A 27,314-nucleotide genomic window follows, 5' to 3' on the forward strand; every position below is an offset into this window, starting at 1 on the left:
AAACGCCAGCCAGGACACTCATCTTACCTGTTGCCATCAAACCTAGCCAGCTGTGCTAGGTCCAGGATCAGGGGATGCTAGGGACACTATAGGCAGGCAGAATCATAAGGGACTAGGTGTCCAACCGTCCACCCATCCATTGTCCCCTGCATGATAGGCACTATGAGTCCCCAGTGTCTACAACAGTGGTTCTCAACCATGGGTCATGACCCCCTTGAGGAGGTCAAACGACCCTTTCACAGTGGTCATCTAAGACCATTGGAAAACACAGATATTTACATTAAGATTCATAGCAGTAACAAAGTTACAGTTAGGAAGTAGCAACAAAATAATTCTATGGTTGGGGGCCACCACAACATGAGGAACTGTAGTAAAGGATAGCAGCTTTAGGAAGGTTGAGAACCACTGGTCTACAGCCTTCCCTCTCCATGGGGGTTCTACTTTTGGTTTGGTGGGGGGGGGGTTCAAGACAGGCTTTCTCTGTGTAGCCCTGGCTGTCCTGGAACTAACTCTGTAAACCAGGCTGGCCTTGAACTCAGAGATCTACCTGCCTCTGCCTCCAAAATGCTGAGATTAAAGGTGTGCACCGCCACTACCCTGCTGGGGTTCTGGGAGGGCAAAGTAGGGTGGGGAGGCACCTGAGACAGACCATCATCTGCTGCCAAGGGAGCAAGTGTGCTCAGACCTGATAGAGAAGGGGCCCTACTTGAGGAACCTCTGGCTGGGGTTGTTCTTGTGGTCAAGGAGAGGTGGAATTCTGGGAGGGGGCTTGGAGCCCTGTGCAGGCTGGGATAGCTCATGTGGTTTCTGACCAGCCATCTTTGCTTACTGACATGGCGATTGTTCCCCTGAGGCTGGACAGGAGCAAGACAGGTGACTATTCTAACGTTTGCTCTCCTCATAACCTTCAGCTCTGGTGAGTAAAAACAACCAGGTCTGAGACTCTGCCTCGCCTCCAGAGACCCTGAGCCTCCCATAACAGGGATCCACCCACTAGGGTTCTGGAGAGGCATAAGTGAGCACAAGAACATAGGTGCTGTCAGCTGCTGACCCCAGCCTCTAGCACATGCACCCAGGACTGTGTGTGGACACAAGAATCTGGTGCTGACTAGTGCCCAGGTAGTAAAGGTACAGCCTTGTCCTGTCTTCGTGCACTGACGCACTGATGTGCTAGGCCACCCCTACTTCCTAGTACATGTGCCTTCAATCACATGTTCGTGTGAGCAGGCTCCAAGTACTCCATAAGTTTACATTCCAGTCTTCAGTCCAGTCCTGAGAATGTCTTGTCAACTCTGAGGGGCTTTACAATTTAACCCTGAAGTTGGAAGCCAGTATCACTGTGGCTTATTTATATTTTCCATTCTCCTTGCCCTGAGCCTGAAGCTAATTTACTTTTCATTCTAGGTCTCTGGGCCTCTCTGTGGGTTCCTCTCTCTCTCTCTCTCTCTCTCTCTCTCTCTCTCTCTCTCTCTCTTTTTCTGTTTGTTTAAGGCAGGGTTTTGCTGTGTAGCCCTAACTGTCCTGGAACTCCCTCTGTAGACCAGGCTAGCCTCAAACTCACAGAAGTTTGCCTGCCTCTGCTTCCCGAGTGCTGGAATTAAAGGCGTGCACTGCCGCTGCGGCCGCCACCACCGCCACCACGGCCCGACCTGTGGGTCGTTCTAAACAGGACAAACTTGACGAGCAGTGTGGGTGCTCTTGCCTCAGCTCATGCTATGCCTCAGAGAACACTCGAGGACAACTGCCATTGTTCCCGAAAGTGCTCCCCCTGCCCCCAGGCAGAATTAGGGTGCAACATCTCCAATACGTCTTCCCAAACACAGAATAGAGCAGGTATATTTGAAATGGAGATTTTTCCCAGGTTTCCATTAAGGGAAAATCTGTTTCCCTCTTTTTTTTTTTTTTTTTCTTTTTTGGTTGTTGTTGTTGTTGTTGGTTTGGTTTGGTTTGGTTTTTTGAGACAGGGTTTCTCTGTGTAGCTTTCGAGCCTGTCCTGGAACTCACTGAGTTGTCCTTGAATTCAGAGATCTGCCTGCCTCTGCCTCCCAAGTGCTAGGATTAAAAGCGTGCACTGCCGCCGCCACCACCACCTGGCTCTATTTCCCTCCTTAATTAAGCCAGTTATCTTTGGGTAGTTAATTTCTAGTGAGAACCAAATGTGTAGTTTCATACCAAGGAAGCTGTTTTAAGAGTTCTCTAGGGGGCTGGAGAGATGGCTCAGAGGTTAAGAGCACTGCTTGTTCTTCCAAAGGTCCTGAGTTCAATTCCCAGCAACCACATGGTGGCTCACAACCATCTGTAATGAGATCTGGTGCCCTCTTCTGGCCTGCAGGGATATGTGCAGACAGAACACTGTATACATAATAAATAAATACATCTTTTTAAAAAAAAAAGAGTTCTCTAACTCCGAAGCTGATGTGATCCTTCTGCCTCAACCTTCTATAGCTGGTACTGAAGGACACCTCAGATAGGACCCTTGAACTACCCCTGTTTTTTCTTTCCTGAGATGGGTGGGGAGGAAGCCAAAGCCTTGTGGGAGCTTATGCCATATATACCACCAGGTGTCTGTGCACTTAGCATCTGCCTGTCTGTGTGGGAGGGTAGGCGGGGAGAAATGAAGTCAGGACGGTCCTGTCTTGAGATATGATGCTATCCTCAGAGGATTTTAGGCTCCTGTGTGGCTGGTAAGAAATCTCTGACCCAGAGGACCCCAAACCAAGCTGGAAGATTGTTACTGTAACTGCATGCTCATCTACCCCCCACTCTCCCACACTGCCAACACACACACACACACACACACACACACACACACACACACACACACACACACACATTTAGACAAGCAGGGAACATCACAAGTGTAGATCAGCCTACTGGTCCCCTAGTTGCTCACTCGGGACAGATCCTGCTGAGCATAGGTCCTCCCAGAAATTAGACCTGTGGCAGAGCCACCTCTGTGACCACATCTGCTTCTCATCTAGGTGCCTGTAAGCTGATGAAGTGCAGATGTGATCCTTTTCCACAGAGAAACTCAGACAACAGGAAATTCTCAAGACTTGGACAGGGCCTCGAGGGTGTTTACTTCTTGGAATTGATACCAGATGCACAGATCCCAGAACTCTGCACTGGAGTTGGAGCTGTCCCATCCTTGGAGAGAGAAATTGTCAGGGAGTTGTGTGCAGAGAATGTCAGGAATCTTGTGGGAGTTGAGATGGTCCTGGTCTAGAGACAGCCACAGGAAGTAGAGTGTGCATTTGTGGAAAAGGCTGGCAGCCATTTCTTGGACCTAGGCTCTTGCAGGAGCTGAAGCCTGGCCCTCCCCATGTGGTGCACAGCAGCTTCAGCCCAGCAAGAGAAGGCCTTTGCTGACTTTTAAGGGACCCTCTTCTCTCCCAAATTCTCCCTGCCTGGCTGAGGCTGTGCCTCTAGCACAAGCTCTTCAGACCCCTGCTTGGCTCAGTCTCAGGCAGAGGCCCATGTGGAAATAGCCAGACATTTCAGTGACGTGAAAAGACCTTCATCACGTACAGGGCCAGGGAAGCACAGCAACACAGAGACAGGTCTCCAGCCTGTCTGCCACTCAGCAAAAGGGCCAGACCCTCCTGTGGGAAAAGAGAAAACCCAGGGCACACACCAGCTAGCTTTGTCTGCAGGCCAATGACTGCACTTATTTAGTTATATATTTTCCAACACTGGATATGGATTCAGCTGTTGCTTTCTAGACGGTGCAGAAGAGGGCTACCCAGGGACACAGAGGCAGCCGAAAGGCCATATCCCCCCCCCCCCCCATCTAGCCCTCACACCCAGGCCTTAGGAGGCAGTGAAAGTAAGCTGTTCTTTTGGTTTCATTTTCTTTTTTTTTTTCTTTTTTCTTTTTTCTTTTTTTTGGGGGGGGGCTTGAGACAAGGTTTCTCTGTGTAGCTTTGAGCCTTTCCTGGCTGGCCTCGAACTCACAAAGATCCACCTGGCTCTGCCTCCCGAGTGCTTCGATTAAAAGGCGTGTGCCACCACCACCCGGCTGGTTTCATTTACTTGAGACAGGCTCTTACCGAGTAACCCTGACTATCCTGAAACTCACTATGTAGACCAGGCTGGCCTCAAACTCACAGAGATTCTCCTGTCTCTCTGCCTCCTGTGTACTGGGATTAAAGGTGTGTGCCACTATATCCAGCTTCGCAAACCTTTTTTAAGCATCTAATCATGTAAACTAGTAGGAACAGGATGATTTTTTTTTAAAGGACCTCATATCTAGCTACCATCTTGCTATAGACACAACCGCCTATGCTTCCTACACTCAGCTAGCCCAGAAAGCTCAGGAGGGCACTGGCAGACCCCGTCCATTCTGAGAGTTCTGTGTAGCTCACTGGAGCTGTGCTGAGAGAACCAAGCATTTCCTTTGGGATTCCAGACTTGCCACTGGATGGCATTTTTAGAAACAGCATTGACTTAAAGAAACCTTCTCCAAAGAGTTGGCAGGCATCCCACAGGATCCAACATGAGGCCCAGAGCTCCCTGTGAGAGGCCACGCAATAGGATAATAAGGAGTGGGACTCAGCTGCTTGAGGCCCCAGATAAGCAGCCTCTGCCACGGATGTGTATCCAGTCACAGCAGTTCCTGTCGGGGTGCTGCCCCGGCCAGGGCCGTGTGGTACCCAGCAAGTTTTCCTCATATGCTGCCTCAAGGCTGCCATGAGTCATTCGATTTCCAAAGCCTAAAGCAAGAGAGCAGTGAGTTCATGTGCTGGAAAAGTAGCTCAGCAAGGTGCTGCCCGAAGACTGGCACTTCTTAGAGGTCCTCAGCCTAGCTCATGTGTCACCTTCTCCAGAAAAGCTCTTGTGTGGTTTGAAAATTGCCAACCAGAGTGTGAGAAGCTCCAGGAGAGGCTGTGAAGGGATGGAGTTGAGGAGCCCGGAGTGGGGGAGGCTGAAGCCCTCTGCAGCAGGCTGGGATTGAAGCATACATGCTTACCTCTCTCCTAGCACAGCACCTGACCCCACGTTACTGCCGTAGAACTCTGGTCAGGCTTCACCCCTATAAGCAGTAGTCACTACAAGTGTCACTGATAAAATGTAGACATGCTTGTCCTCCTCTTTCTTGATACATATATCTGTGGAATCAGAGTTCTAAGTCAAAATAACCGATGGACAGAATATGCTGGCTTGAAGGAAAGGATACCTGGCTATGTACATTTTCAACCATAGACACAGCGGTGGTCACCCCCACCCCAGCCAGTGCCTAAGCTGACTTATTTGGTGTTTTCCTTCCACTTCCATTCAAATCAGGGAGTCTAAGATGTGGGTCATCCATGGGTCATCTAGCTGCCCACAGTAGGACTTGGCCCAACAGATTGAGCGTCCTCTTACCCATCTTTCTTCTTAGACAAACCATTAGGAAAAGGTTCAGAATGATTGTGTTTCAGGCCCCGCCCCCCAGAACAGCAGCCAGCCTGGTGTGGACAGCTGCCTTTCAAGTTCCTTAGTTCTGCCAAGTCTGTGAGGCTAGGAAAGGACAGGTCTGCCTCACTTCCTGAAGGAAGGCTGCCACTCTGGCCAGGCTTTATCTGGGGGAGCCTGGAATGTGATGAGAGGGCCTGAAGTAAATGCTTCTATAGGGATGCTCCTGTCAGCACGCCCTGAGGCCTTGTGGCTGCTCTGCATAGTGTGTGTTGTGGGGGAGAGGCTAACTGCATGTGTATGTGCATTCCTGTGTGTGTGACACTGCTGTGGTCTTAGAACAGGAAGAACCTATTTCCAGTTAGCCTACGCAGAGGCGGGGACTGTGTGGAGAATGAACTGGTTCTCTTTTCCACCTCTGTATTCAGTGTTGTCCCAAGCTATGTGTTTACAAAAGGCTTCTGTGCCTGAGGCTGGGACTCTCTGAGGAGGTCCAGGCTCACAGTGGACTACCTTAAAATGAGGGACAAAGAAGGTCCACTGTCCAGCCACACATCAGGGTCTGGCCCTGGTCCAGGCCCCTAGATTGAGTTGGAGTTGTGAACTCCCTTCACCCCACTTTTCCAAACACTGACTTCTGTCTGGGAGAGGAGATGTAAGGCTGTGGTGGCCCCTTCTTCTTGGAGGGTCCCAACACTGGAAGTAGTCTAGGGAACAGGAGTCCGTTGCTCAGTTGTAGGATCCATCCCCCCACTTGGTGGTTATATGTACCATCAGATGCTGAGAAGGGGCTGGTGGGCACCCTAAGCTCTGGGTTGCAAGCTGACAAGGCCGCCTATCTTCTGTCTGCAGTGAAACTGTCTGGGAGAACCTGGCACGCATGTGTGTGGAGACTCAGAGGCTGGATGTCGCCAAGGTGTGCCTAGGGAACATGGGCCATGCCCGTGGGGCCCGAGCACTTCGGGAAGCTGAGCGAGAGCCAGAACTGGAAGCCAGAGTGGCCATGCTGGCCATCCAACTGGGCATGCTGGTGAGTGGTCCCAGTCTCAGAGAGACAGACATCTCTTGGGGGCAGAGAGGAAGGGGGTTATTCCTGCCACATTGCCAAGCTGAGTCTGCAGTAAAAAGGGCAGAGGCTGCTAAACATAGACCCTCCTCAGCTAAAGTCTAGTAATACAGGGCTGAGGAGACGGAGGGAGGCTGGCTGGTGGACAGGCAGAATCTGGCTGCTGGTCTCTTGTGGCCTGGAATCTGCAGAAAAGAGACAGAAGGTGTTCCTGGCAGATGTTCATCTACAAACAGTAGTCCCTCAAAATACCCTAAACTATCAGTTTGGTTTCCTAAGGCCTCTGGTCTCTACTGGGGCTCCCTCCTCCTGCCTTCAGCCCAAAGATACTGACACATTCCCCACAGTCAGGTGCTGCCACCTTGACTTAGTGTGCATACAACTGTGGGGTGCAGGCATTCCACCCACACATGCACTGCATGGCAGGAGCACCCCAGAAGACTTCCATATTGGTAGGGGAGCACAGGAGTTCTGCAGGACCCCACCAGAGGACAGCTGGGCTGTAGCAAGGTTAAACATTCCCTCAGCAATGTACAGGTCTAACTGGTGACTGGAAAGTCACATGGACACACGTTGCCTTTCTTGACTGCCAGCCCTGTGCATGGTGTCCATGTGCATCCCAAGTGTGTGTCCTCAAGGCATGTTGTGCATCTTTGTCATGAGCTCGTGGGGGCAGCTATTGTCCTATTCTGTGAAATGACCTTCACAGCAGAGTGACATGTGACAGCCCCTTGTGATGGCCTTTCTAAAACGTTAGCGCTGTGACTGAGGAGGCATCTCTCTTAACCCCCAGGAGGAGGCTGAACAACTCTACAAGAAGTGCAAGCGCTATGACCTCCTGAACAAGCTCTACCAGGCCTCAGATCAGTGGCAGAAAGCTGTGGAGGTGGCTGAGCTCCATGACCGCGTCCACCTGCGCACCACCTACTACAACTATGCTAAGCACCTGGAGGCCAGTGCTGACTGTGGCCTGGCCCTCAATTAGTGAGTGGGACTCGGGCAGGGATGGGCCCTGGCCGTTCTAAAAGGAAGAATCTCACTCTTCTGTCCCAGGACGGGCCATGTGATCCTCCACAGGAGCTCTCCAGGAGCCTGGGTTCTGTGGTGGTGGGACAGGGTGTTTGACCTTGTGTTGTGTCAGTCAGTGTGGTACATACCAGACTTGGGGACCACGGGGATAGAGCCACAGGGAAACCATCCCGAAGCTGGGGTGAGCTGTGCTTAGAGTCATGTCCATGATCTGAACTTCTCATGGTAAGCTCTGAGGTGTGGCTAACACTCTGGTCCATATAGCACAAAACAGTTCACAGACCCCAGTGCCGCAGGCCCGGTGTACTGCTCTCAGGCTACTCCCTGCACTCTATGATGTAGCCCCTGATCCTGAAGCAAAATGGAAGGGCTTTCTTCCACAGCTATGAGAAGTCAGACACCCACCGTTTTGAGGTCCCGAGGATGCTCTCAGAAGACCTGCAGTCACTAGAGCTCTACATCAATAGGATGAAGGACAAGTAAGTATCCCAGTGGGACCACCCCTCCTAGTTGTGTGGGTTTGCCATGAAGTCTGGCACGGTGTTGTTCCATGTCAGAGCGGAGAGTGATCCACGTGCAGGCCCTGGAACAGACTCCAGATCTGTCCCTTCCCATCTCATGCATCACCTGTGGGCAGTGGTGGTGCAGAGTGTCAGTTCCAGTGGGGGTGAGACCCTAAGCTCCAAGGTTATCACACAGGACGCTGTGGAGGTGGTGGGCCCAGTACCTTGAGAGCCAGGCAGAGATGGACACTGCATTGCGCTACTACGAGCTGGCCCAGGACTACTTCTCCCTGGTCCGCATTCATTGCTTCCAGGGCAACATTCAGAAGGTGAGAGTGGGTGGGAGGTAGAGGTAGAGCACTTGCCTGGTGTGCATGGGGCCCTCAGCTGGATCCCCTGTGCAGTTTGTGTGTGTGTGTGTGTGTGTGTGTGTGTGTGTGTGTGTGTGTGTGTGATTTAATTTTAAGAAAGAAAGGAAGGTTAGGGGTGGAGAGATGACTCAGCAGTCAAGAGCACTTGCTGCTTTTCCAGAATTGAGTTCCCAGCATCCATGAGGGCAATTCACAACCACCTGTTAACTCTAGCTCCAGTGGGTGTGGTGCTGCCTTCTGGCCTCCATGGGCACTGCATTTATATGCACAGACACGTACACATAAAAATTAAATATTTTTAAAAATAGGTGGGACTAGAGAGATGGCTCAGCAGTTAAGAGCACTGGCTGCTCTTCCAGAGGACCTGGGTTCAATTCCTAGCACCCACATGACAGCTCACGACTGTCTGTAACTCCAAGGTCTGACACCCTCACACAGACACATACATATAGGCAAAACACCAGTGCACATAAAATAAATAAGTCTTTAAGAATAAAAAATCGTGTAGTACATGCTGTGGGAGTGGACCTGTTTGAGTGGAGCGAAGCTGCTGGATCGAGGGAAGACCTGGCTGCTCTGGGTCTTTGTAGGCTGCCGATATAGCCAACGAGACTGGAGACTGGGCGGCATCCTACCACCTTGCCCGGCAGTACGAGAGCCAGGACGAGGTAAAACAGGCAGTGCACTTCTACACACGGGCACAGGCTTTCAACAATGCCATCCGCCTGTGCAAGGTATGTGGTTCCACGTGGGCACGAGGTGGGGGTACTCTGTTGTGCCACATCCTGCACTGCTCGGTCCTGGAAACCTGACTGGGGTAACAGCGGAGTGAGGAAATGACAGACATGCGTCTAGAAAAGCTGGGATTGGGTGAGCTGTGCTTAATCTTAAGGAGAGCATCTACTAGCAAACCAGAAACTCAGTGAGTTTAGTGTGTGCAGCAGAAGGAGGAGGGCTTAGTGGGTCTTGGGAAGAGGTCTCTGTAAGGAGCAGTCTCAGGCTGTAAACATCTGCAGCCACACTTCCTCTACACGAGTCGGCATCATCACACAGACCTGAGAAGGGCCTCACCAATTCCCCTGAGCCTGACCAGGGAAGGTTTTGCCATTTCTTTTTTCTTTTTTTTCGAGACAGGGTCTCTCTGTGTAGTTTTGTTTTGTTTTGGGGTTGTTTTTTTGTTTTTGTTTTTGTTTTGTTTTTTTTTGAGACAAGGTTTCTCGGTAACTTTGGAGCCTGTCCTGGACTAGCTTTGTAGACCAGGATGGTCTTGAACTCACAGAGATCCGCCTGCCTCTGCCTCCCGAGTGCTGGGATTACAGGCGTGCGCCACCACCACCCGGCCCTCTCTGTGTAGTTTTGATGCCTGTCCTGGATCTCACTCTGTAGCCCAGGCTGGCCTCAAACTCGCAGAGATCCACCTGGTTCTGCCTCCCGGGTGCTGAGATTAAAGGCGTGCGCCACCATTGCCCGGCCGGTTTTGCCATTTCTATGGGTCTGAGGCATTGGGTTCCTTAACATAGCCAAGGCCAGTGTCAACAACACACATTCACACAGGGCTTCCTCCTCTCCCCACACTGCTGCTGTTTTCAAAGTTCTGTTGAGAGTACTTCAGCCTGGCAGTGGTGGTGCACACCTTTAATCCCAGCACTTGGGAGGCTGAGGCAGGTGGATCTCTATGAATTTGAGGCCAGCCTGGTCTATAGAGTGAATTCTAGAATAGCCAGAGCTGTTACACAGAGAAACCCTGTTTGAGAGGGGAAAAAATGGTGTTTCAAACACAAAGGTTCAGAGGCCTGGATTGTGAACACTCGCCTACTGCTGGTTTCCATATTCACTTCTGGCTCTTCTGGCCCCACTCCCTTCCAGGCTTCCTCTGACACTGTCACTCTATCCAGTGCTCCTGAGCCAGTAGTAGGCTGACACTTAACAAATAGTTAGACACCTCATCAAAAGCTGTTGGACATTTTTATGACTACCCCCTTGAGGTCTGGTTTCTGGAGTTATCCCCACTTCGGGTGTTAACTTGCAGTTACCCTGTAAAACAGAACAGAAGGCATCCGAAAGTCTTGGTACACAGACTGACCTAGTAAAGCCTGGTGTGCCTTAAAACTGAACTGGCACAGATCCATTGGTGATACCAAACAGCCACATTCACAAATCTAAGTGGGTGTGAGTAGGCCAGACAGAACTGCCTGCACAGCCACACACCTTCCTCCCTGCAGGAGAATGGCTTAGATGACCAGCTCATGAACTTGGCCCTGTTGAGCTCCCCCGAGGACATGATCGAGGCAGCCCGGTATTACGAGGAGAAGGGCGAGCAGATGGACAGGGCTGTCATGCTGTATCACAAGGTGAGCAGTTGGCCTCCACTGGGCACCTGCCAAGACTAGAGACACCTATCTTAGTGAAGCTCCAGAAAAACTGGCTGGGTGCTTTCTTGGGACCTCAAGCAGCAACTAAGTTTCACCACTGCCCATAGGCTGGACACTTTTCCAAGGCCCTGGAGTTGGCCTTCACCACCCAGCAGTTTGCAGCCCTACAGCTCATAGCAGAGGACCTGGATGAGAAGTCAGATCCTGCTCTGCTGGCCCGCTGCTCAGACTTCTGCATTGAGCACGGGCAGTTTGAAAAGGCTGTGGAACTTCTGCTGGCTGCCAAGAAGGTACAGGGATGGCATGAGCCACCGGGTGGGAAACACTTCTGCTATTTCTGTTTGTTACAAAGTCTCAAGAAGGCTGTGGCTGCATCTTGGCTGGGAGTTGGGGAGGGGGAGGTCTCAAAAGTTCACCCAGCATAGTACATCAAGACTGCTGCTGTGAGGGCAGCCTCAGCACCCAGCCCGCATCTTCAGTTCTAATCAGGCAGTTGGCTCTTCGGGTGTGTGTGTGTGTGTGTGTGTGTGTGTGTGTGTGTGTACATGCAAGCAATGAAATCACACAACATAAATTTCTAGATAGTGTCTCAAGCTGGCCTCAAAATCCTAGGCTCAAGTGACCTGGCTGCCTGAGCCTCTGAAGTAGCTAAAACCATAAGCACATGACACCATGCCCAACACAGGCTGGAGGTTGTTGTTTTGTTTTGAAGATGGTGTCTATCTCTATAACCTAGAGATATGGTCATGAACTTACCTTGAAGCTCAACCTGGCCTGGAACTCACATTCCTGCCTCACCTCCCAAGTACTAGGATTACAGGTGTACACTACCACACCTGACTTTGAAGTCTTTTGTAATGAAAACATACATTGTTGGAGTTTTTCCCACTGCAAATGTTAGTCTTCTGAGTTATTAAAAGCATGAGGGAAAATAACATGTCTGAGTCTGTCCCTTAGCTTGGTCCTTTTCATGTCCGACTCAGCCACAGGCAGTGGCCAGCATGGAGCCAGGAGCCCAGCTTCCTCTGAAGGGGTGGCAGATGTGAAGGAAATCCAGGCTCTCAGCAGCTCAGTCACAGCCCTGCTTTCTCGCTCCGGTACTCTTGCAGTATCACGAGGCTCTGCAGCTGTGCCTAGAACAGAACATGACCATCACCGAGGAGATGGCAGAGAAGATGACCGTGGCCAAGGACTCCAAGGATCTGTCTGAGGAGTCGCGGCGTGAGCTGCTGGAGCAGATTGCCAACTGCTGTATGCGCCAGGGCAACTATCACCTGGCCACCAAGAAGTACACACAGGCTGGGAACAAGCTGAAGGTGAGTCTGTCTGGCCCACTGTGTCTCCACTGGGCCATTTGTTGGGCGTTTGGGCACACGCGCTGCTGCCACATGTACCACTGAGTAACCTGAGCAGGGGGCAGCCTTCCTAGCTAGGATGTTGAAGGCCTGGGGAGTGTGATCCATAACGGCCCTCTAGTTTCTGGTGGAACTAGACTCACAGCACTGGGTCCCATTAGCAAACTGGACCTGCACTGTCCTGGAGTTTTTCAAGACCTAAACCTGCTCAACTGAGCCCTGGCCCTTTCTCTGCCTAGGCCATGAGAGCACTGCTAAAATCTGGAGACACGGAGAAAATTGTCTTCTTTGCGGGCGTCTCAAGACAGAAGGAAATCTATATCATGGCAGCCAATTACCTCCAGTCCTTGGACTGGCGGAAGGAGCCAGAGATCATGAAGAATATCATCAGCTTCTATACCAAAGGGCGGGCCTTAGACCTCCTGGCTGGCTTCTATGATGCCTGTGCCCAGGTACAGACCTTCTTTAGGGTTCCAGCAGGTTTTCAGGGGTCCCCACAGAGCCCCTTAGGTCCTCAAGGGTCTCTTTGGTACAGGTGGAGATTGATGAATACCAGAACTATGACAAGGCTCACGGGGCACTGACTGAAGCCTATAAGTGCCTGTCCAAAGCCAAGGCCAAAAGCCCCCTGGACCAGGAGACCAAGCTAGCCCAACTACAAAGCAAGATGACCCTAGTGAAGAGGTTCATCCAGGCCCGAAGGTATGTCCTCTAGGGGAATAGGTTAGGAGGGTAATGGGAAGCGGACCTCGGAGAGCTTCATAGCCTCCAGGCCCTCTATTTGTACCCTAAGATTCTCCACTCCCCTTCAGATGAGTTCAGGCTGACTTTCAGAGACCAGCCCAAGTTTGTGTTTCCAGCAGACATTCTTCAGGTAATATCAGCTAGATAGGATTCACTAGATAGGACTCACTGTTGTCTGTTAAACCCAAGCTTCTCTCTGGGAACACCTTCAAAATCTCAACATCATCTTGGGAAGATTATTCCACAGAAATGAACAAAAAAGACAGGCAGGAGGAGTGAGCTCAAGTCAGTAGATATGTCTAAGGGGGCCATGAACCCGGTCAGGGGCCATCTGAGTTATTTTTCTATTGCTGTGAGGAAACACCATGCCATGTACATGAGGAGACCATGCCCAAAGCAACTTATGAAAGCACTTGATTGGAGGCTTGCTTATAGTTCCAGAGAGGTAGTCCATACACACCTCTGACAGGAAGGTTCTTCCTAGTTTTAACTGCCTTGTATAAGATGGCATGCCTTTCTCCATGTGCCCCGTCTAAACACCTTCTAGACACCTTCTAGGTGTCAAAGCACAGGACCTGCCACTGAAGATGACGAGTGTATGTTTAGTAAATGGATTTATAAATGAACAAATTAAGGACTTAACATAATTCATGGAAGTCACCTTCACACACACACAAATGCCATATGGCCATTGCATAAAGCTGTTCCTATAGGACAGGTACCTATACCAGCTTCTGGCAAGCAATGAATGTTGTGGGTCAGGCTCAAGCTTTGTCTGTCACCTTGTTAGGACATACACAGAGGACCCCAAAGAGTCCATCAGACAGTGTGAGCTGCTTCTAGAAGAGCCAGACCTGGACAGCACCATCCGTATCGGGGACATCTATGGGTACCTGGTAGAACACCATGTTCAGATGGAGGAATACCAAATGGTAAGGCCACCCAGCTTACCCCAAGTCCTAGTGCTCTAGAGCACAGACTTAGTTGTTGGCAGAGATTATTACTATTTCTCTCGAGGTGACAAGCTCACTGTTCTAGTGTGCTTTCTATAGCTTTGATAAACACCAAAAGCAACTTAGGGCATAAAGGGTTTATTTCACATTACAACTCCTAGATTACAGTCCATCACTGAGGGAAGTGAGGGCAGGAACCTGGAGATAGAACCCAAGCAGATGCCACAAAGGAACACTGTTCCCTGTAGCCTGCTTTCTTAGACCACACAGGACCACCTCACCGGGGATGGCACTACCACTCAATGGACTGGGCCGTCCTATCCCAGTCATTATTAACCAAGAGAATCCAGGGCTGGCAGGACAGATAGTTGAGTGGTTTAGAGCAGTTTTTCTTGTAATGAACTCAGTTCAATTCTCATGACCCACATGATGGCTCATCACCATCCCTATGTAACTCCAGTTCCAAAGGGTCCAACACTATCTGCCTTCCCCAGGTACTGGGCACAACGATACACACATACAGAAAATGCCCCACAAACTCACCTATAGATTGATGTAATTGAGGCATTTTCCCAGTTGAGGCTCTCTTCCAAGATGACCCTCACTTGTGTCAAGCTGACAAAAAAATGAACCAGCACATTCACTTTGTTCATCGTTGAGAAAGTGTCCACAACAGACCCATGTCTTCTTAAGATGGGTCTTGTGCAGTCAGGCTGGCCTTGAACTGTGTAACTGGTCCTAACCCTGCCTCTCCTCACCTCGTGCTGAAATCACAGGTGTGGGCCTCCACACTGTCTGTGCAGCACTGGAAACAGCCCAGCACGGCACTCAGGCTAGGCACCCTGCTCTGCTGACAGGGCTCCATCCCCAGCCAAGCTCTCATTTCACTCCTGCTACAATGTTCTGTGAGTGACTAGCTCTCGCCAGCATTTCTGTGACTGCTTTCCGTTGTTAGCCATCCCCGTGGCTGTACAGTGTACTAACTGAGTCATCTATCTCACTGTGGCCGTGACGCTTTCATAGTGGCTGATGCTGAGCATCTCATATACTTGTCATCTACTTGTCTTTTGTAGTATTCCAGACATTTCCATCATTCTACTTGACTTTGTCTGAGTAGTTTTTAATTCATCTGTATCAGACGTATTTGTTTCTATTCCTTCCCTTTTCTTTCATTCCAGAATTCCAGCTGCTTACATCTATTGTCCCTCAACTCATGGTGGCCAAAATGTGCTTCATTTTATAGCTGTTGTTGCTGCTCAGTTTTTCCATCTCTTAAGGACTACTCTGATGTTGACCCACCTAAACTTCTCACCTCAAACTTGGTCATTTTACCTCTAAGTCTGACTTGGGCATCTTCCACACTGGCCCAGCTCTGTCAAGATGCAAGTTCCTTCTAGACCCCGAGGTCTTCTCGACCTCATCTGCTCTTTACTTTCCAGGGTTCCTTCTTCTTCTAATTCTGCTGCTGCTGCTAGACTTAGCTTTCTCTTCAGCTTCTGCAGTCCTTGACTGTCCTAAGCTTGTCCTTTGAACTTGTGTCCATGTATCCACCACAGCACCTGACACAGACAGGCAATTCTAAATACCTAGGGCAGCATTTTCCCATCCCTTTGGGCTCGTGTTCATTTGGCTCCTAGCCTGGGGTTTATGATTTGATGTCAGAGCCAGCCAAACATCACAATAGAGCCTTATATTTCTTATTTATGACCTTTATAGCTATAGTATATCTGTCCAATAAAATCATTCTAAGTTTCAGCATACTTAAGATACTGAGATCTAGAGTTATGGTGGCACAAGTCTACAGTCCTAGCACTCAGGAGGCAGAGGACAGAGATTACTACAGACTCTAGAGCAGCCTGATGTATTTAAGAGAGTTCCAGGCAGCCAGGGCCACACAGTTAAACCCTTTCTTAAAACTTAGAAGCAGCTAGAAATAATACCTAATCATAACTCTTCATTTAAAAATGTTTAAAGCTTGGCTGAGTCTGGGATGAGATGGTCTCTTTATCTCTGACAAACAACTGAGGGAATGGAGCCTTTTTCTCCTCCAGCTGTGGATTCCACAGAGCACGAGATAACCGTGATGCTCACCTCTGGGGTCCACCTCTATAAACTCTTCCTTTAGCCCCCTCTGACACTACAAGCTCCTGATTTGACTCTAAGGCTGCTGTCCTTCTGCTACCAGTAAGAATCAATTTCATTTAACCTGAATTTTTAAAAAATGTTTAAAGCTGCTAGTAATTTTGTTTATTGTTTGAATTAACATGCACATCTATGGGTAAGCCTTCTTTACCTCCTTTTTTGTAAGAGATGCTCCGTGAAGATGAACACGTGTTTGCAGGTATAGGGAGGCAGAAGTATGCTGCTCCACAGGAAGTGGGGTCTGTCCTGCCCAGCCCCCTACTCTCTAAGCCTGCCCTGTGCAAATTTAATTAATAACTAGGTTAAACAAGATACTTGATCAAAAGAAACAGCAAGCCACTAGCAGACTGACCTCAGTTCAGCCAAGTCCATGCCCAGAATGGGTAAAGGAGATCCAGCCCTCCTTTGCCAAGTGTCCAGGGACATCCATGGCAAGCAGACTCTAGAACTCACACCAAATGCTCGTGTTCTGGCTGCTAAAGGACCCTCAGGGTTTGCTGTTCATGTTAATCACAGTTCAGGGTTAGCCACTGAGAACTCAAACTCTGTTGGCTTCCCACAGGCCATTCCCTTACAAATACTAGAGAGCCCCAGACCAGGGACTCTGAGTATCCCTCGTAGCAAAGGCCTTGCTCTTACCTGGAGCAAGGACGCTTTCCATGGCCAAGGGTGGGCAGCTGAGACCTGATGTTTAAGAAACCTTATTACCATGAATGAATGATATGGCAGCCTTGTTTTCATGTGAACTAAAGAAGTAGCCGGTGGTTACATCTATCAGGCCTTCAGGTCACCATTGTTCCTTCTGTTGTAGGCGTATAAGTATCTTGAGGAGATGAGGAAAAGACTTCCTTCAGCCAACATATCTTACTATGTGGACCAGAGCACTGTGGACACTGTGCACCAGGGCCTGGGCCTCCCACCATCTCGCATCATGCCTGAGCGGGTCCGCCACAACAGCATGGAGGACCACAAGGATGTGTATGAAGAGGTGCTGGAAGAGGTGGAAAGTGAACCCTGAAAGCCCTGGGTTCTGGCTGCCGGAATGTGGCTTCTGGAATTTTCTAGTCGAGTCACGGAAGGCAGCTTTTTGTTTTCTTGTTTGTTTATTATTTTTTTAATTCTGCATTGTCATGTGTAAGCAGCCCAGGAGGAGCTGCAGTGCTGGGTTTGCCTGTTTCTGTACTTAGAGGAAGACTGCATCTGTGTTGGGTCATTCCTTCACCGTTCTTGCCTCCAGGCACTTGGTGGCTCAGTGGGTTTGGTTTATTTCCTTTTAGAGGGAGTTAGCTTCATTTTTCTCATGTTCTCCCAGCAATAGACTCAGAAACTTCTAGAACTTTGTGCTTGGGGCTACCTGTTACTGTAGTTGGCTACTTGATAGTCCCCAGCAGAGCCCAGTGCTCCTGGGACCACAGCAAGGACCACCTGGGGCAGGCCTGAGCCCCAACACTGTGCCCTTTGTCACCAGAGCAGGGATTGGGATACCAGGCACCATCCATGGCTGCTCACACTCCTATGACTCCAAATAAAGCCCATTTCCTCAGAGTCTGTTCTCTCAAATGCCTGTACTCCTTGCTGCCCCTCATGAGGACCCATGTAGGAACTAAAGTTCTTGCCAGTGAGAACCACAAAAGCAGACTCTGTAACATCTACAGCCCCGTTTATTCTCACAGGAACACTGTCAAGATGCCCCTGGGGACCCAGCAGACTATCCCTGGTCTCTGTTCTAGCATCCCCATCAGGGTACACTAGAAGCTTAATCTTATCTTTTTTTTTTTTTCTCTGTGTAGCTTTGGAGCCTGTCCTGGAACTCATTCTGTAGCCCAGGCTGGCCTTGAACTCACAGAAATCCTTCTGCCTCTGCCTCCCGAGTGCTGGGATTAAAGGCGTGCGCCACCACTGCCCAGATTTTTCACTCTTGAGACCTGGCCAGAGCCCAAAGTTCTGCTCTCAGGAGGAGGCACCTCTTGGCCCTCAGACCCCCAGTCCAAATTCTGGTCAGTCCAAGGCTGTTGAGTCCCATGGCACAGGCTCCTGTACCTTTAGCTGAATGCTCAGCCTTGCCAGGGCATAAATAATGGCAGGGTCAGTCAGACTGGTAGGAGCTTACTTTATGCACACTGGGACCAACCGGCCGCTCCAGACCTGATTGCCACGTAAAGCTCAGGTGTGGACCCGCTCCTCAGAGTTCTTCCCTTCTTATGGTGGGGACAGCCGAGGGTCCATTTGGGCCCCTGTGGAGAGTCCTCAGGGCTATGGAGAGGAAATGGACAGGAGCTTATCTTTGAGTCGCTCCAGAAGCAGCAGCGCCCTCACTGCCAGCTCCCTGCAGTCCTCATCCACATCCTTCTCAGCCACATCTGCCAGGGAGAAGGGAAAGAACAAGTGAGTAACATGTTCTCCTGCACTGTCTTCTCAAGGAGACCAAGGGCCCTCGAGCTCCCCGAGGGCAGGTGATAGAGGATAGTTCCATGGGAAGGAGCAGACAGGCCAGGTACATAGTTCAGGAGTCCAAGCACTGACCTGCAATAAAACCAGTCAGAGAAGACAACCCATGGAGCTCCAGCACATAACCCTGAGGAGAACCTGGCCTTGCCCAAGATGGCTGACAATGGGACCTTCTGAGACTAACCATTAGCAACAGCAAAGCAGTACAAGACACTCAGGACCCCTGCCTGGCCAGGAGTCCTGTGGAAGCCACAGTTTGATGCTGTATCACGGCCAGTCACAAAGCCTCATAGGAAGCTGGGGCTCTGGGTATGTTCTCCCCAGTGGGTCCCAGGACAGTCGGGTGTGGGGGGGCTGTCATCCAGTTGAAGAGTCTGGGGTAAAGAGTCACAGGGTCCACAGCTGACTTTTTAAGAGAACATGTAGAGAGGTGAGAGACAAAGGGTGACAGATACTTCAGAGTGGTTCTAGATGGAAGTTTCCAGCATTCACTCCACTTCCACATAACCTGTCCGGATTTGAAATCTTTTTAAAAAAAACAGGTCTCAGTATGTAGCCCTGGCTGGCCTAGTACTCACTGTGTAGACCAGGCTATCCCTGAACTCAGAGTGCTCCCCCTGCCTCTGCTTCCCAAGTGTTTGCACTAGTATGTCTGGCTTTGGATTTGGGAGCCTTCGGAAGAAACAGACTCCCATCTGAATTGTCTCTGTTGGGACCCTTGTAGTAGTCCCCAAAGTGACCAGGATAAAGATTGTCTCCTTGGTCCCCACACTCATGTCACACTTCTCAGAGCTCACAGGACAGACACACCCGCTCAGACTGGCTGGTCTAGCCCCATCTACTCCAACACCGGTGACACTGTTCCAGCCAGACACTCACCTGCCAACCAGGATCTGGCTTCTAGCAGCTCATCTGGCAGGTCCCCCAATAGCCGCTCTGTGGGTACACTGAGGAGGACCGAGGAGACAGCAGACAGCAAGCCCCGGCGAACATAACTGCCAATCAACAGGGTGGGGGAAGGTGAAATAGGACTTTGTGAATGGAGTGTCCATCCAGCCTATGGGAAGGACCTCCCATGTGTACAGAGTCTAGCAGGCCAACCTGCAGCAAAGCTCACTCCAGCCCTCTCTGAGCCCCCTCGGGCCTGATTGGCCCCTTCTTGTTAGGAAACGTTAGGAACACAGCCTTGGAGACTCTGTGCTTCCCTTAGCCGCGTGGGCCACTCACGTGTCAACATGGAAGCGAAGGGCCCACACAAACTCAAGCAGGGCCTTACCCATAGGCACAGCCACCTGGAAGTCAGAGAGGGACAGCTGGTGAGGGCATCTGCTGTGTGCCTTTGCCACACTTGCACAAAGGCAGGATCCCACTGTAGTTCGCCTCTGGGGGAGGGGGTGCAAGCAATGCCTTGTGGAGCTTGGCACAGACCTGCCCGTAGGGACAGAGGGTAGGGAGGATGTGTTCTGAAGGTACAGTGCTCATGCCTAGGACCTTGACCATCCTGTACTCTCACAGGTGGAGAAGAACAAGCCACACAGAGCTCAGGTCCTGTCCTGTGAACACTGGTGATTATTCCTGCAACCACACTGTGGTGAAGCTATGTGGTGGGGTTTTCAGTTCCCACTTCCCAACTCACTGTGGTGTTAACAGCCAGGTACATCAGGGACGCTAAGGTGTGGGCCAGTCTTCCAAGTACCAACTGATCATCTCCTAAAAGGTCGAAGGTCACCAGAGGCCTACAACATAGAGCTGAGTGGGTGGGGCAGCCCCAGCACCCAATGGTTGCCTAAGAAGAGCCCAGAAGGAGGGCTCCTGATAGAAACCCAAACCCTTGAAGGCTCACATAGCCTTCCTCCCACCATCACACCCTGGGCCATTGTGGCAAAGGACAGCCACAAAATGAAGACATTTCCAAACGCCTCAGCATACTGTGTGCTGCCAGGCACACCACACTGGGCACACCACACCAGGCCCAGAGTCAGAGCCACACCCTATGGTGTCACCAACGTCTCACAGGCTGAGCAGCAGGTCAGGCAACATTGGTGCCAGCACCAGCACCTTCATAAACTCAGGATCAAAGAAGAGTCAGTGCCAACTATGCCCTCACCACAAAACTCAACAGCAAGGGCCCTTCCAGAATATTCTGTATCATTTAACTCAAGCTCATAAGAACCAAGCCCACACTTACACCCTGTTGTGACACAGGGGTGTATCTAAAGTTCTAGAAACCTCACCTGTCAAAGTGCTGAAGGAGTGGGAAGAAGAAGAAACCAGCCACAGAGTTAAATTCATTGGGGGCACCTGACAGCTCCCTCCGAGAAGGACAGCCCTGCCAAACACAGCATTATTTGAAGTGCAAGGCTACTCTCCCTGAGTGCAGCCCTGCAGCCCCCTTAGCTTGCCCTGGCCTCGCTAGGTTTCAGGGCCCTGTGGAGAGGGCAGAGTCCGACTCTCTACTCTCTACAGGCCTACTGTGGTCTGACAGCAGGGTCCCAACCCTGTACATTAACCATCCAGAGCTATAATCCTCACCATGGGAAGACCTGGGCATTGTGGCAAGCTAAATAGCCTGGTCTCCAGGCCCAAGCTATCTCCAGACATCACCATAGTCCCAGGGTCTTTTGTTTGTTTGTTTGTTTCTGAGTGGCACTTCTAAGAGCTTTCCATTTCCATGTTTTAAAGTCAAGCTGGTCTGGCCGGGCGGTGGTGGCGAACGCCTTTAATCCCAGCACTGGGAGGCAGAGGCAGGCGGATCTCTATGAGTTCAAGGCCAGTCTGAGCTACAGAGTGAGTTCCAGGACAGGCTCCAAAGCTACACAGAGAAACCCTGTCTCGAAAACACAAAAACAAACCATACTGGTCTGACGACATGCCTCAGTTTGTCCTTAAACTCTTGCTCAAAGAAACACCAACACTGAGCTGACCCTGCCTGTGACTGGGTTCCCTTCGTTTAGACAATGCCTATAGGAACCCAACTGCTCATCCTGCCCCTCACAGAACAAAAGCCCATGCCTACAAGGACCTGAACAGAGTCCTGCTGACCTTGGAGAACCTCCGGGTCTTGCTTTTGATCCGCTCCTCCACGACCACCTGCCAGTCAGGGGCCACAGCACTGCCAAGCTGAGAAACAGCTGGTGAACACAAGCTGCCAGAACCAGGGGGACCATGCTGGGGAAGCCTATGAAGGCTCCGTGGCCGAGACAGTGCCTGAGCAGCCAGAACAAGGACCTAGAGGAGAGGAAAGACTCAGTACACAGGGACCAGAGAGATGGCAGAGAGGTTTGGAGCACTTACTGCCCTTGCTAAGGACTCGGATGTAGTTCCTGACACCCACACATCCTTTTCTGGTTTCCACAGACACAGCACACACATGGTGCACTAACATACATGCAAACAAAACACTCATACACACAAAATAAAAACTAAATGTTTTAAAGAGACTCAGGGCAGTATGTGACTCTGGGGAAGGATGTCTTCTAAAAATGGGTTAGCAGCAAGTATCCACAAAGCTCTGCAGCTCATGTTAAAGGAACCCACCTTTTAACTTCCTCATCCCCAGTACTCAGAATCTGCATTTCCTGCAGGGGATAGGCACAGAGCTGAGAAGAGTGCTCCCTCACAATGAATACCTGGACCAATATACCATACATTTCCAAAACTCACCAGATTTCACCCCTGACCTTGCTCCCTTCCCCAAGGAACTTCAACAGCAGCATATCCAGCAACGGAAGCTGCCACAAAAGGCGACACAGCTTCCTGTTCTGCTGCTATGAAGCATCCAGAATAGGTAAATCCAGACAGAGCGGGATGGCAGAGGGAAGGGGCTGGAAAGAGGCTGTTGATGCCATAGTGCAGGGTAATGGTGATATTCTGGAGTTAGGTGATGGAGCTCAGCTGGATTAGAGACACGAGCCACCTGTGCCAGGCCCAGTGACACAGGCCTATAGTCCAAGCTACCCAGGAAGCTAAGGCAGAAAGATCACAAGTTCAAGGCCAGCCTGGGCAACTTAAGAATTACCTGTTTCAAAATAAAAAGCAAAAAGAAGGCCTGGGAGCCAGAGGGATGGCTCAGCTGTTTAAGAGTACTTATTGTTCTCCCAGAAGACCTAGATTCTGTTCTCAACACCCAAATAATAGCTTGTAACTGTCTGTGACTCTGGTTCAAGAAGATCCAATGCCTCTTCTGACCTCCATGGGCTCCTGCATGCACATGGTCACATATATACACTCAAGCACTCATACATACACAAAATAATTTTTTTCCTTAAAAGGGAATGGGAGAGGCTGGGTGTAGTTGTGCATGCTTTTAATCCCAGCAGCTAGGAGGAAGAAGCAAGTTGAACTCTATGAGTTCAAGGCCAACCAGGGCTATACAGTGAGACTCTATCTCAAAAGAGAGAGAGAGAGAGAGAGAGAGAGAGAGAGAGAGAGAGAGAGAGAGAGAAAGGAAAAGAAAATGCAGAGGGCTGAGGGTATAGTTCAGAGATAGACAGCTTATCTAGCATGTATGATCCCCAAGACCACAAAAATGGTGTTTACTGTTTTATTTATTGTAGTAAATAGATACATTGTATCACTTTCTCTAGTCTTGTATGTGTGGGTCGAGATGCATGTATATGGCACATATTAAACCAGTATAGATGGTGTACTACCTACAGCCTTGCCACACAGTCCTTTGCAATTGGCTTTTACACAGTATTTTCACACAAGTGTTGTCTGTGCTGTAGCAGGTTATCAGCACAACTGAGGTTTACAGCTAGATCACATTCAACCACAGGGAGATACATTTGGTTTCTCCTATAATGATAAATTTTATGTTGTATGGAAACATACCAATATAATCGTTATCCAAAATACACAAACAAGGCTGCTAAGAGTTAGTGGTCGAGAGTGCTGATGCTCTTGTAGAGGACACACGTATGTGCACATGAATACAAAGACAAAACACAAACGGCCAACAAGATGACTCAGAAGGTCAGAATACACACACACACACACACACACACACACACACACACACACACACAAAATAATAATAATAATAAAACTTTTTTAAGCCACCCAAAAGAAAACCCTCTGCCACCAGCCCTCTGCCCCACACTGGTGAGACAAAAGCGCTTCAGCCCCTCACATCCCCACCAAGGAAGCCTGGGGTGACCTTTGTCCAAGACCACATAGATCTTGACAGGGACAGGGGTCTAGGTCACTTACATCCAGGATGTCCATGCGCTGCCGGAGGCTATAGTTCAGGCCATAGAACTGTGAGGTCAGATACTTGGCTACCTAAGGAGGCAAAGGAGAAGCCACTCTGCTAAGGTGCCAAGATTACCCAAGGGCCCAATCTGGGCACAGAATGGGGCCCCCAGGGCAACTTCTGATGTGCCTGGTCTGGCTGGGGTCATGCCAGGACTGACCTGCTCCGGGTCTGTGACTGTCACAGCCACCAGAGCCCTCTGACGCAGTTGTTCAAAGTCTGCCATGCAGGTCTTCTCTTCCAGGTGCAGTAGCACCTTGGCCAGCTCCACACTCACCTGAAGGGGGCCAGGAGGCAGGATGCCTTCAGTCCCATGTGCCCAATTATCAATCCAGTGCCACCCTCTAAGATCTAAGATACAGATGCCTCAAGGAGACATGCCACTCCAGGATGTCCCAACCTCCCTCCCATCCCCCATACCCACCCAGCTTACCCTGACACGTCCTCTTACTGCTCACCTCCCGAGTGGCCTCAGGGCTCCTATAAACCATGCCCTCAAGCACCTTTAGGCCTGCCTCCCATCGCTCCATGTCCTCAGATGTGGTCAAGGCTGCATAGAACCCAGACAAGCCTTGGTTAAGTCTCAGCACTGACCCTGAGTCCAGTGTGCCCAGAGTATCAAAATGAGACTTGGCAGGTCGCTGTAGGACAAGGTGAGGTGGGGCCAGGCGCAGGTATCTCAAAACAAGCTATTGCGGGTAAACGCAGTGACCCCAGCAAAGCCCACCTTCCATGCAGTCCCGGATATACAGGGGTTCCTTGCTGTTCTTCAGCTCTTTGTCCCCTGACATATCATAGGGGATGAACTCATCATCGCTGTAATAAGAAAAAAGATACGGGATCTGTCCATCCCCAGTGAGGACTAAGGTGCCCCTTTATTCTTGACTCCTCAAGGGTAAGACCCTGAAGACACTAAAGTTCCCTCCCAAGAGCCGGACCTGTGGGAGATGGCTGCATGGGAAGAGCAGCAGGGCACTGCCCGGGCTCATACTTCAGACCAGCAGGAAGGTGATGTGAGTACGGGAAGTCCGCACCTATGCGAGAACACCTTCCTGCATGTAGTCAGCTCCCCCGACACATGAACAGAACGCCAATCCTTGGACCCACAGTGGCCAAGGAACCCTGCCCTACCTGTCCAGCTCTGAGTCCGAGCCCTGCGGCTGAGCTGGGGGTGCGTCACTGCCCACTGTCTTTTCTGGTGTCTCAACGGGAGTCTCCGCAGCAACCGGAGCCAGGGAAGGGCCTCTAGGAAACATGGGACAGCAAGGGCCACCCGGGTCAGCCTTGCGCACCACATATCCCACAGAGGATTCTATTATCCTTAACTTTTTTTTTTTTTTTTTTTTTTTTGGTGGTGTTTTTGAGACAGGGTTTCTCTGTGTAGTTTTGGAGCCTGTCCTGGATCTCGCTCCGTAGACCAGGCTGGCCTCGAACTCGGAGATCTGCCTCCCGAGTGCTGGGATAAAAGGTGTGTACTACCACCACCCGGCCACCTCCCCTAACTTTTGTCAGAAGGACTCAGGATGGGGACTGGGAACGTGGAGACCCTCACCCTAGGTCCTCCGAGGAGCAGGCATCCGCAGACCAGGGGGTGGCCAGGGCCAGCATCTCACGGCTCATCTCATCATCTTCATACTATGGCAGACACGCTGGAGTCAGTGATGCGCCCAGGCTGCAGATGCCACCTCACCACAGACAGTCAGCCAGAGCCAGCCCTCCTCACAGACCTCTTGACCTCATTAGACCTCAGCTAGCCAGCCATCTTTTCTAAGCAACTTCTGAATGTCCTCCTCAAGCTCAGCATGGTATACTGAGCCTAGAAGACTCTTCCTCCTTTGGATCTGGAGACCCTTGACTGCTGACATACCCAAGTACAGGGCTCAGCAGAAGCTACATCTATAGCCTCGCAGTAAAGCCATGCAGGGTCCAACACCATCAAGGCCCACACTGTCCAACCTGGTAGTGCCCATGCCAATCAGTGGCCAGTAGAGAATGACACCCGTATGCACTGCCAGCCCAGAGCAGCCCTACTGTCCACAGGGCTCAAAGCGCCCAGATCCAGCAGCCCAACCACAAGCAATGGTTCCTTTGCTCCCATCTAACCCAGGGAAGAGACATCCTGGGGAGGACGTACTCACAGGCTTGGCCCTGACCACATATAGACCCATTCTTGCTACCAACCACAGGAGATGGAGTCAGAACTGTCCCACACACTGAGCCTTGGCCCTCTGAATGCCCACCATGGGTCTTCCTCAATCCTAGACCCCAGACAAATGAGGAACTAGAGGTACAGTGTATCACCAAGGGAGACCCAGAGCCCTGTCACCTAAGGACATAGAAAGACAGCCTGCTCACTTGGAATTTCAGGGGAGGCCCCTCGGGGTGGATCCTGGAGCTGATGACCTCGGCCACAATCATGCCCAAGCGACGCACAGGGGGCAGGCTGCTGTCCAGGCGACACTTCACACCCGCCATCATGCTGGCCAGCAGTTCTTAAAGCACCAGACATGAATCCTGAAGGGCTCCTCAGAGTGTTAGGGGGTAGGGTGTGCCCACACCACAGCCCGCTTACCATCCCGGATGTCCTGCAGCTCCGGCTCCCCCAGGTGTGCCAGGCAGATGAGGATGGCCTTGCTGATGTAGCCCTGCTGCTCCAGGGGCGCGTGGCGGACAGCACTGCTGTTGCCCCATGTCTCCAAGAGCTCCTTCAGCACCTGGCAAACAGCAGAGCCTCAGCCTGTTCAGGCCGCAGCTACCCCACAGCCACCTAAGTCTCAGGCCAGAGCCCACAGCCCGCCCAAGAGGCTCGGGCATAAGTGAAGCTGGCCCCCTGTCCTTCCCATCAGGAGACAGTCCCTCTACTGCCCTCCTCCAGGACTGCCACAGGCTTGGAGGGTCAAGCGGTGCTTACCTGTATGAGGAGTGGCCGCCGCTGACTGTCCATAGCCAGGTACCCCAGCAGGCTCTGCAGCATGGACGTCTGCAACAGAAGTGGGTCCTGTCTACTAGGCAGGGACTGCTCCCTGCCTGCCCCTACCGGGGCCTTCGGAAGCTGAGGAAGAGGAATGGGAGGGACAGATCTGCCAAGCTCCAGCCTCCCACAAAACCAGAGCGCCAGCTTTCCGCCCCAGCTAACCACCTCAGCACCACCAGTTTTAGCTGACAATTTTTCCATCTTCCATTTCAACCAAACTTTGGAAACTCAGTAAGTTATTTGCCAACTTCTGGCCTTCTCTTCGATGCTGTGCTCCCCACTGCAACTCTCTGGGCTCCTTCCTTTTCGTAAGGCTTCTGAACCTACAGTCTATCTTACATTACATGTGTGTAAATGTGCGCATGTGCGGCAGAGTCCAGAAGCATGCCAGGTCCCGTGGAGCTAGAGGTCCATTCATTTGTAAGCTTTCCTGTGTGAGTTCTGGGAACTAAGCCAGGGTCCTCCACAGGAACAGTAAGTACTCCTAACCACTGAGCCGTCTCTCCAGCCTTTTGTCAATGTTTTCTTAAGACAAGGTCTCACTGTGTAGGCCATGCAGGTTCAAACACATGGCACCCCTGCTGACGCTGCTTTCACACTAGAACGAGACACACGAGCCGCCATCTCCACCCTCCACTCATGTTTCCTTTACCTTCCTTATTCCGTGTTTGAGGCCGTGATCCTCCCTGCCACCCTTCCCGCTTTCACG

General features: G+C 50.9%; 2 protein-coding genes across 6 annotated transcripts in view; one reads left to right on the forward strand and one right to left on the reverse strand.

Moving 5' to 3' along the window:
- The window catches only part of Ift140 (intraflagellar transport 140), a 93,176-nt gene extending 75,702 nt beyond the window's left edge, over positions 1–17,474 (forward strand). For 3 of the 4 annotated variants that reach the window (XM_036198278.1, XM_036198279.1, XM_036198277.1), the window contains 12 exons: positions 6,247–6,424; positions 7,254–7,444; positions 7,873–7,968; positions 8,189–8,321; positions 8,954–9,097; positions 10,586–10,714; positions 10,843–11,025; positions 11,845–12,051; positions 12,330–12,542; positions 12,626–12,792; positions 13,625–13,766; positions 16,741–17,474. In XM_036198278.1, coding sequence (XP_036054171.1) covers positions 6,247–6,424; positions 7,254–7,444; positions 7,873–7,968; positions 8,189–8,321; positions 8,954–9,097; positions 10,586–10,714; positions 10,843–11,025; positions 11,845–12,051; positions 12,330–12,542; positions 12,626–12,792; positions 13,625–13,766; positions 16,741–16,947 — 1,990 coding nt within the window. In that variant the 3' untranslated portion in view covers positions 16,948–17,474. Of the gene's footprint in view, positions 1–6,246; positions 6,425–7,253; positions 7,445–7,872; positions 7,969–8,188; positions 8,322–8,953; positions 9,098–10,585; positions 10,715–10,842; positions 11,026–11,844; positions 12,052–12,329; positions 12,543–12,625; positions 12,793–13,624; positions 13,767–15,838; positions 15,972–16,740 lie in introns of all 4 variants that reach the window. The other variant, XR_004945730.1, reaches the window with a different exon arrangement.
- A 551-nt stretch (positions 17,475–18,025) lies between these two features.
- On the reverse strand, positions 18,026–27,098 carry Telo2 (telomere maintenance 2). 2 transcript variants are annotated; one of them, XM_036197854.1, is made up of 15 exons: positions 26,543–27,096; positions 26,204–26,345; positions 25,987–26,123; positions 25,184–25,266; positions 24,763–24,876; positions 24,359–24,447; positions 24,090–24,181; positions 23,792–23,908; positions 23,589–23,660; positions 21,420–21,605; positions 20,612–20,706; positions 20,014–20,113; positions 19,605–19,669; positions 19,257–19,372; positions 18,026–18,289 (listed from the first exon to the last, which is right to left on the reverse strand). In XM_036197854.1, exons 1-15 carry the CDS (start codon positions 26,804–26,806, stop codon positions 18,183–18,185), a joined length of 1,779 nt encoding a protein of 592 aa, XP_036053747.1. In that variant the 5' UTR covers positions 26,807–27,096; the 3' UTR covers positions 18,026–18,182. The 2 variants fall into 2 exon arrangements, with proteins under 2 accessions (XP_036053747.1, XP_036053748.1); XM_036197855.1 differs by having other exon boundaries at positions 18,233–18,289; positions 19,654–19,669; positions 26,543–27,098.
- Between the last annotated feature and the right edge of the window lie 216 nt (positions 27,099–27,314).

Source organism: Onychomys torridus, chromosome 8 (assembly GCF_903995425.1).
Source record: "Onychomys torridus chromosome 8, mOncTor1.1, whole genome shotgun sequence".
NCBI classification, from domain to species: Eukaryota; Metazoa; Chordata; class Mammalia; order Rodentia; family Cricetidae; genus Onychomys; species Onychomys torridus.